The sequence below is a fragment of the Hypanus sabinus genome, chromosome 8 (assembly GCF_030144855.1).
Source record: "Hypanus sabinus isolate sHypSab1 chromosome 8, sHypSab1.hap1, whole genome shotgun sequence".
Lineage (NCBI taxonomy): Eukaryota > Metazoa > Chordata > Chondrichthyes > Myliobatiformes > Dasyatidae > Hypanus > Hypanus sabinus.
In genome coordinates this window covers 67,887,660-67,897,848 of record NC_082713.1, presented here as the reverse complement: position 1 = coordinate 67,897,848, position 10,189 = coordinate 67,887,660, and the positions used below count along the sequence as shown (strand labels likewise).

Below are 10,189 nucleotides of genomic sequence, written 5' to 3'. Positions count from 1 at the left end.
AAGTTAAGAGCCCATGGTATTACAAGAAAGTTACTAACATGGTGAGAGCATTGGCTGATTGGTAGGAGGCAGCAAGTGGGAATAAAAGGGTCCTTTTCTGGTGGGCTGCCAGTGACTAGTGGTGTTCCGCAGTAGTCAGTGTTGGGACCTCTTCTTTTTATGCTGATCATAAATGATTTAGATGATGAAATAGATGGCTTTGTTGCCTAGTTTGCAGATGATATAAAGATTGGTGGAGGTGTAGGTAGTGTTGAAGAAATAGGTAGGATGCAGAAGGACTTAGACAGATTAGGAGAATGGACAAGAAAGTGGCAAATGAAATACAATGTTGGAAAATGCATGGTCATTTGTTAGTAGAAATAAATGTGCAGACTATTTTCTAAATGGGGAGAAAATCCAGAAATCTGAGATGCAGAGGGACTTGGGAGTCCTTGTGTAGAACACCCTGAAGGTTAACTTGCAGGTTGAGTCGGTGGTGAGGAAGGCAAATGCCATGTTAGCATCATTTCAAGAGGACTAGAATACAAGAGCAAGGACGTGATGCTGACGCTTTATAAGGCACTGGTGAGGCCTCATCTTGAGTATTGTGAACAGTTTTGGTCCCCTCATCTTAGAAAAGATATGCTGGCTTTGGAGAGGGTCCAGAGGAATTTCACAAGGATGATTCCAGGAATGAAAGGGTTATCATATGAGGAACATTTGTTAGCTCTGGGTCTGTACTCACTGGAATTCAGAGGAAGAGTGGGGATCTCATTGAAACCTTTCGAATGTTGAAAGGCCTAGACAGAGTAAATGTGGAAAGGATGTTTCCTATGGTAGGAGAGCCTAGGACAAGAGGGCATAGCCTCAGGATAGAGGGGCACCCTTTCAAAACAGAGATGCGGAGAGATTTCTTTAGCCAAAGGGTAGTGAATTTCTGGAAGTTGTTGCCACATGCAGCTGTGGAGGCCAGGTCGCTGGGTGTATTTAAGGCAGAGATTGATAGGTTCTTAATTGGACATGGAATTAAGGGTAATGGGGAGAAGGCCGGGAACTGGGGTTGAGGAGAAGACAGAAAAAAAGTATCAGCCATGATTGAATGGCAGAGCAGACTAAATGGGCCAAATGGCCAAATTCTGCTCCTATGTCTGATGGTCTTATAGTATTCTATTCCCTTTTAAATAAATGCCAACATTGCATTTGCCTTCTTTACCACAGACTCAGCTTGTAAGTTAACCTTCATGGAGTCTTTTATGAGGATTCCTAATTCCCTTCCCAGCACCTCGTGGAATTTTCCATTTATGATGACATGTCAGCTCTCAAAAATATTTCAGAATTTCAGATAAGGGGTACTCCTCTTCTGCAGTGTCATCTGTCTCGTTCATATTCAGCTGTGACTTTTTAAAGGAGTTTGTCTCATAACTTACGGAGGGATATACATCTTAAACAAATTGCTGCTATACTTCACCACACTGAAATTTTCTGATTTTAGATCCAATTGATAATTCAGTGCAATGTGCTGTTAAAGATTTGGCCAGCTATTGGCTGTTACTACAGTTTGTTCTCTGAAGAAAGAATATTGAAGATTAATTGAATAAGGTATATCAAAAAAGAAATAAAAGAAATTAAATGAACTAATATAAGCAACAGATGTTGACAAAAGCAGCAAAGCCCTAGAAATTGAATCGTGATGCAGTTTTGATGTATTGTAGAGAAATTCACAGAAACCCAGCAATCAGGTAAAAATTGTGCATTTGATATTTGAAACATAGAACAACATAGATCATAAATGAGATAAGGTAACAAAAACACAAAAAGCTGTTTATTCATTTCCATAGATGCTGCCTGACTTGTTGAGTTCCTCCAACATTTTGTGTGTTGCTCTGGCGTTCCAGCATCTGCAGAATCTCTTGCAGTTGGGAAATAAGGTAATTAGTTTTCCAAAGCTGAATTGGAGTATTGATGGCAAAATTTAATCTTGTTTTTACCTCAGGAAAAAAGTAGAGCAATCACAGAGATCCAGGTTTTCATAGCTGTTGTACTTCTTAATTGGTTACTAGACGCAAATTCACATCATTGTTTTGTTCTCTGCTCATCCCCCTCACACATTTTTCGTGTTCTTTCCACCTTGGTAAACGCATATAGATAACCTCTTGCAACCATGAAATGGAATGCCGGGGGAAAAGGATAATGGAAAAGTTATTGGAGCGAAAAACTGCAAATGCTGGAAATGCAAAACAAAAGCAGAAAATGTTGGAAACACACAGCAGGTCAAGCAGCATCAGTGGAAAAAGAAATAAAGTTGATCTCTTGGATCAAGGACCCCGCATCAGAACTGAAACATGAGATAGTAAGCATGTTTTACTATGGGGAAGAGTAGTATAGAGACAACAGATGGAATATCTGTAATAGGATGGAGACAAAAGTTGTCAACAATTACTTCAGTTGTGTATTATTGACAGAAAATAAAAATAGAAACAAACTGAAATTTGCAGTCGTGTCTGTAAAGCAAACAATAAGAGATTTTTCTATTCATAGATTTGTTCCAAGGGTGCAGCCTTCCCAGAGAAAAGTTGAAGTGCATCATTTGAGCTGAGGTTGGGTACTGTTGATGTGTCGTAGGAGGCCAGTGGTGGAGAAATGCGAATTTAAATATCCGGCTTCTAGAAGCTCATGGTCATCCTTGTGAACAGAGGTGTCTGGCATGGCACTCACTCCTTGTTTAGTTTCTTCAATGCAGAGGAGAGAATGTCCTGTGCTCTGACTGCAATAAACCAAATCTGAAAGTGAATCACTGCTTCACCATGAGAATAGTTTGAAAGGAAAGGAAAAGGTAAAAATATGGGTATTGCATCTCATGTGGTCATACAAAAAATGTATTGAAAAGTGAGCAAACATGAGGAAATCTGCAGATGTTGGAAATTCAAACAACACACACAAAATGCTGGTGGAACACAGCAGGCCAGGCAGCATCTATAAGGAGAAGCACTGTCGACGTTTCAGGCCGAGACCCTTCGTCAGGACTGACTGAAAGGAAAGATAGTAAGAGATTTGAAAGTAGGAGGGGGAGGGGGAAATGCAAAATGATAGGAGAAGACCGGAGGGGGTGGGATGAAGCTAAGAGCTGGAAGGGTGATTGGCGAAAGTGATACAGAGCTGGAGAAGGGAAAGGATCGTGGGACGGGAGGCCTCAGGAGAAAGAGGGGGGGTGGGAAGCACCAGAGGGAGATGGAGAACAGGCAAACAACTAAATATGTCAGGGATGGGGTAAGAAGGGGATGAGGGGCATTAACGGAAGTTAGAGAAGTCAATGTTCAGGCCATCAGGTTGGAGGCTACCCAGCCGGTATATAAGGTGTAGTTCCTCCAACCTGAGTTTGGATTCATTTTGACAATAGAGGAGGCCATGGATAGACATATCAGAATGGGAATGGGACGTGGAATTAAAATGTGTGGCCACTGGGGAGATCCTGCTTTTTCTGGCGGACCGAGCGTAGGTGTTCAGCGAAACGGTCTCCCAGTCTGCGTCAGGTCTCACCAATATATAAAAAGCTACACCAGGAGCACCGGACACAGTATACCACACCAGCCGACTCACAGGTGAAGTGTCGCCTCACCTGGAAGGACTGTCTGGGACCCTGAATGGTGGTGAGGGAGGAAGTGTAAGGGCAGGTGTAGCACTTGTTCCGTTTACAAGGATAAGTGCCAGGAGGGAGATCGGTGGGAAGGGATGGGGGGAACGAGTGGACAAGGGAGTTGCATAGGGAGCGATCCCTGCGAAAAGCAGAAAGAGGTGGGGAGGGAAAAATGTGTTTGGTAGTGGGATCCCGTTGGAGGTGGCGGAAGTTATGGAGAATTATATGTTGGACCTGGAGGTTGGTGGGGTGGTAGGTAAGGACAAGGGGAACCCTATCCCGAGTGGGGTGGCGGATGGATGGGGTGAGGGCAGATGTGCGTGAAATGGGAGAGATGCGTTTGAGAGCAGAGTTGATGGTGGAAGAAGGGAAGCCCTTTTGTTTAAAAAAGGGAGACATCTCCTTCATTCTGGAATGAAAAGCCTCATCCTGAGAGCAGATGCGGCGGAGACAGAGGAATTGTGAGAAGGGGATAGCCTTTTTGCAAGAGACAGGGTGGGAAGAGGAATAGTCCAGGTAGCTGCGAGAGTCTGTAGGCTTATAGTAGATATCAGTAGATAGGCCGTCTCCAGAGATGGAGACAAAAAGATCAAGGGGTGGGGGGGGAGGTGTCGGAAATGGACCAGGTATTGAAAAGTGAAGTGGTTGGTGGACATGGAAGAGTGGGCCTAGATATCATGAAGAGATCAATTTCTTTGGAAAACTGAAAGGGAAGCAAAAGAGTAAGATGTATCTGGTGGACAAAATCCATTGTAGAAGGCAGAAATTATGGAGGATCATCCATTCATTGTGGAAGCTGGTGGGGGTGGAAGGTGAGGATAAGGGGAAATCTGTCCTTATTTTTTTCTGGAATGAGAGCTGAAATGTGGGAAATAATGGATATGTTGTTAAGACACCTGTCAACTATGGATGGAGGTGGTAACAGTGAAGAAAAAAGATAAAAGGCACCACAGTGCAAGTCTCATCACCAGAACATATACAATGGAGGCACAGAGACTGGGAAAAGTAAATAGGGCTCCTTACAGATGGGAGGAGCTGAAGTCAAGATAACCTAGGAGTTAGTGGGCTTATACTACTGTAGATAATGATATTTAAGCTATCAGCTCAGATGAAGATGCAAGTATCAAGAAAGGAAAGGAAAGGTAAGGATCAGATAGGGAACATGTGAAAGTGAGGGCAAGGTGGAAATTGGGAGCAAAAGTCGTGAAAGTGTCAACTTTTGTAAGAGAACAGATGAATACTTTTGTGGTCATGTGGAATCCTCGATGACAATAAGATTAAGAACATATTCAAGTGGGAACTCAGGAGTGCAGAGAGACTGCATGAGATGAGATGACTCAGAATCAGATTCAGTACCAGGTTTAATATCACTGGCATATGTTGTGAAATATGTTGTTTTGTGGCAGTAGTACATTGCAATACAGAATTAGAAACTATACATTATAATAAGAAATATATAACTAAATTAAATATGCAGTGCAAGAGGAGAGCAAAAAGAAGAGAAAAAATAGTTAAATAGTGTACATGGGTTCATTGTCCATTCAGAAATCTGTTGATGGTAGGAAAGAAGCTGTTCCTGAAATATTGAGTGTGTCCCCTCAGGCTCCTGTACCTCCTCCTTGAAGGTAGCAATGAGAAGAGGGCTGTCCTGGCTGATGAGAGTCCTTAATGATGGACATTGCCTTTTTGAGCCATCACCTTTTGAATGTGTCCTCAATGCAGTGGATGTTGGAACTCATGGAGCTGGCTGGTTCCAACTTCCTGCAAATTTTTTCCAATTCTGTGCTGTGGACCCTCCGTAAAAGTTGCTGATGCAGCCAGTTAGAATGCTTTTCACAGTACATCTGTAGAAAGTTGTGAGAGACTAACTAAGACTCCTCAAATTCCAAATGAAATACAGCCACTATAGTGCCTGTCACGTTCTCCTTCGGGTGTAACGAAACGCCGAATTTAACGTCCGGATAAACCACAGTTAATAAGAACCAGATCGCAGTAAGATTAACCATTTACTGTTCACTCTTCACATTAACATATGGTGAAAACTGTTGATAAAACAATACAAGATTGATACAGTATTTGTTCCTTCCTTAATATCACATTTCAAGTGTAAATACTTGCAAAGGTGACTATAACTACATTACACTAAGGTGCAGTATACAGGGAGAGTTTACCTGCTCCATTGACTACTTTAAATACACTTCCATGCAAACTATCCGCGACTCTTTAACTAACGAAAGCATAAACATTATCTACCGACGTTACCTCTAACAGGATCAGCATTAACATCTTAGTTCAATATATCGATTATCTATTAACTTACAGCGTTGCTCTCACTGTGATTTCTCATGCCTGCAAAACTGCTTGTGCTCAGGTGAGCCTCGTGGAAAGCCCCCACCCTCGCGCTAATTTCAAACCGGTGTTTTCCCACAAGACGCGGCGAAACCGGATGTGACGTCATCGCATGCCGATATATTTTACATGCAATGAATACACTTTAAACACTTCTAATTCTAACTAGAAAATACTATTGAATGAATTACTAAGCGAAAATATTATAAACTAAATAACTGTCGTAAAGACAGCACACTCCCCGCTTGACCTTCGTAAGGTCACAATGAGCAGAGTACAAAACTTAGTCTCTTAATCAGTCATTGGGTAGAAGTAGAATAACTTCTGTAACTGGCCCTTGGTAAATTTTCACATCGCCTTGGTCGGTAGTCTTCAATTCGATCTTCCTGACATGTCCATCCTCGCTAGGGAATGTAGCAGTGATTCTGGCCATTGGCCAGCTGTTGCGGGTGATCTGCTTGTCCCTGAGCAGGACTAGGTCTCCGACTTGAAGATTCCTGCGGGGTTCTGTCCACTTTCGTCTCTGTTGCAACGAAGGTAGATATTTTTGTCTCCAGCGAGGCCAGAACTGATTTGCCAGAGCCTGGACTTGTCTCCATTGCTTTGTGTACAAATCCTTGTCTGAGAAGTCTCCTGGTGGAGGAGGTGCTCCTGCCTTCTGCGTAAGGAGCGTTGATGGCGAAAGTATAAAGGGGTTTTCTGGGTCAGAAGACACAGGTAGGAATGATTGTGCGTTTATAATGGCTGTGACCTCTGCCATTAGGGTGCACAGTACCTCGTGGGCCAATCGGGTGCGTTGCTGTATCTCAGGTTTCCTTTTCCAGGTTTTCCGTAAGGACGTGAACCGTTTGACTGCCTGCTCTTTGTTATCTGGTGAGCGCTGGCGTGGTTCTCTGATTGGCAATGGGGCAACCCCATTATTTGCTTCATCTCTGAAGACCTTGGTGTCTTTGGGTTTTAAAGAAATGGTATCTTGAGCTGATTGTGCAAGTTTGTTTCCGTCCTCGGTTTGAACGAAAACTGACTGACCTAGCGTCTCGTCGGTTACTTTACGCTTGGTAATGTCTTGTTGTGCTTCTTTAGGGTACACCTCAGTGAGGCAGATCTCGGAACAAGAACGGCTTGACTGAGTTTGACCGCAAACTTCTGTACAGTTCGAGCTGACAATTGTTGTCCTGGAGTGAACCTCTCCCTCCCCGCCGTCCTGTTGTGGGGGTGAAGGAGCGTTGTCGGTTCTTTCATTCTTGACTTCATCACGGAGCCGTGAGGGTAAATTTCCTTCCTCGTATGGATGTGATGCAATCGTGACTCTCTGAGGTTCCTCGTAGCTGGGGAAGTTATCGAATACGTATGGAGAGGGGAGACGAGCCTGCCTGTCTATTTGAGATTGTACATAGTCGCTTGTGCGTTCCAGTCTGGTCCTTTCTAAAGTAGATCTTGCTGCGGTCAGATCACGCGACCCTTCAGCTTCTTCTATGTACTTTGCTTCCGCCATGGCAGCAGCTTCTTCTCTTTCTAGCTGCAGCACTTGCAACTCTGTCGATATTTTTGCCATTTCCAACTGGATTTCGGCTTCTCGGGCGGCCCTTTCTTTCTGGATTTCGGCTTCTCTGGCAGCCTCTTCTTTCTGGATTTCGGCTTCTCTGGTGGCCAGTTTCATTTTCAAAACTGCTTCTTGTCTGGCGTAATGCAGTCGCACCTTGGCGGCTTCTGCCTTGGCTCTTGCCTGTGCGGACTTACTTGATGTCGTTCTACTGCCCTTGTCGCTGGGCGCCATCGACTTGATCCCGGATCGAGCTGACATTGCAGCACTTGAAACACCTGATAATGCCGCTTTTTCACTGTCACGTTCTCCTTCGGGTGTAACGAAACGCCGAATTTAACGTCCGGATAAACCACAGTTAATAAGAACCAGATCGCAGTAAGATTAACCATTTACTGTTCACTCTTCACATTAACATATGGTGAAAACTGTTGATAAAACAATACAAGATTGATACAGTATTTGTTCCTTCCTTAATATCACATTTCAAGTGTAAATACTTGCAAAGGTGACTATAACTACATTACACTAAGGTGCAGTATACAGGGAGAGTTTACCTGCTCCATTGACTACTTTAAATACACTTCCATGCAAACTATCCGCGACTCTTTAACTAACGAAAGCATAAACATTATCTACCGACGTTACCTCTAACAGGATCAGCATTAACATCTTAGTTCAATATATCGATTATCTATTAACTTACAGCGTTGCTCTCACTGTGATTTCTCATGCCTGCAAAACTGCTTGTGCTCAGGTGAGCCTCGTGGAAAGCCCCCACCCTCGCGCTAATTTCAAACCGGTGTTTTCCCACAAGACGCAGCGAAACCGGATGTGACGTCATCGCATGCCGATATATTTTACATGCAATGAATACACTTTAAACACTTCTAATTCTAACTAGAAAATACTATTGAATGAATTACTAAGCGAAAATATTATAAACTAAATAACTGTCGTAAAGACAGCACAGTGCCTTCTTTGGAACCGCCTTAATATTTCGGGCCCAGGATAAATCTCCAGAAATGTTAACACCCAGGAACTTGAAACTGCTCACTGTTTACCTTGAAGATCCCTCAGTGAGGACTGTTGTGTGTTTCCTCAACTTCCCCTTCTGAAACTGACAATCAATTCCTTGGTCTCACTGAGGTTGAATGCAAGATTGCTGTTACAACACCACTCAACCAGCTGATCAATCTCACTCCTATATGCCTCCTCCTCACCATCTAAAGTTCTGCCAATAATAGTTGTGCCATCAAAAAATTTATAGATGGCGTTTGAGCTGTGCCTAGCCACACAGTCGTAGGTGCAGACAGAGCAGAGCAGTGGGCTAAGCATGCACCCTTGAGGTGTGCCAGTGTTGATTGTCAGAGGGGAGGAAGTGGTATTTCCAATCTGCACTGGTTGTGGTCTCCTGCAAAGGAAGTCAAGGATCGAGTTTCAGAAGTGGGTACAGAGACCCAGGTTTTGGAGCTTATTGATTAGTACTGACAGTAAAATGGTGGTGATGGCCAACAAAATAATAGTGAGGTTAACGAAAATCCCAAGAGGATCTGTTGCTATACTAAAAGTAAAGTTGAGGTGGGGGGGGGGGTTGGGTGAGGGAGACAGTATATCCCCTTAGAAATCAGCAGGCTACCTATGTCTTGAGCCATGGGAGATGGGTAGGATTTTTAACAAATATTTCTCTTACGGGGAGAAAATCTTGGTTGCTCAAGAGAAAAGGGAAAGAAGAGGAGATGCTTTGAAGGCTAGTCACATTCAACAGAAATTGTATTTGCTGTCCTGTGGTACATTTGAGTGGATAAATCCCCAGGGCTGAACTGAATTACTCATTGCACTTTATGGGAGGATAAAGAGGACATTGCAGAGGGCTTTGCGGATATATGAGCTTCATCGTTAGCCACTGATGAAATTCACATGAAGACTGGAAGGTGGCTAATCTTGTTCCGTTGTTTATTAAAGGGAACAAGGACAGGCCAGAGGCCTTGCGCGCGGCGCGTTTCCTCTGAGCCTCTGTGGTGCGTCTGATTTCTGCTGCATATGCTCCTTTAGTGGTCCTGCTCCACCAGGTTGGGCGGTCCAGAGCAAGCGATTCCCAACTACTGGGATTGATGTTGAGGTCTTTGAGGGACACTTTGAGGCAGTCTTTGAAACATTTCTTCTGCCCTTCAACTGAGGGCTTGCCCTGGCTCAGGTCTCCATACAGCAGCTGTTTTGGTAGTCGACTGTCAGACATGCTGATGACATGGCCAGCCGATCTGGCTTGGGCTTTCTGTAGGAGGGTGTAGACGCTGTGGGTGCTAGCCCACTCCAGGACCTCCATGTCTGGGACTTTGTCCTGCCATTGTACGTGGAGAAGTCTGCGGAGGCAGCTCAAGTGGAAGTGGTTGAGCTGTTTAGCGTGTCTGCTGTAGACGGTCCAGGTCTCGCTGGCATAGAGGAGGGTGGTGAGAACCACTGCTCAGTAGACCTTCAGCTTGGTGATAAGGCTAAGTCCTCTCCGCTCCCATACATTCTCACGGAGTCGCCCAAAGGCGGCACTGGCTTTGGCAATTCTGTTGCTGATCTCTGCATCTATGTTCACCGCTCGTGATGGAGTACTGCCCAGATAAGTAAAGCTGTCGACTGCCAGTAGCTTCTGCCCCTTTACTGTGATGTGTGGTTCCTGGCAGGGCTTTCCG

At 44.2% G+C, this 10,189-nt stretch overlaps 1 protein-coding gene across 2 annotated transcripts; it reads right to left on the bottom strand.

The window, feature by feature from the left end:
- Positions 1-5,526: 5,526 nt before the first annotated feature.
- LOC132397756 (uncharacterized) lies at positions 5,527-8,312 on the bottom strand. 2 transcript variants are annotated; one of them, XR_009513437.1, is made up of 3 exons: positions 8,212-8,312; positions 5,934-7,933; positions 5,527-5,655 (listed from the first exon to the last, which is right to left on the bottom strand). XR_009513437.1 is itself a non-coding variant. In XM_059976522.1 (2 exons), the coding sequence occupies exon 2, from the start codon at positions 7,764-7,766 to the stop codon at positions 6,258-6,260; it is 1,509 nt and encodes a 502-aa protein (XP_059832505.1). In that variant the 5' UTR covers positions 7,767-7,933; positions 8,212-8,312; the 3' UTR covers positions 5,801-6,257. The 2 variants fall into 2 exon arrangements, 1 of the variants encoding a protein (XP_059832505.1); XM_059976522.1 differs by lacking the exon at positions 5,527-5,655 and having other exon boundaries at positions 5,801-7,933.
- Positions 8,313-10,189: the final 1,877 nt, after the last annotated feature.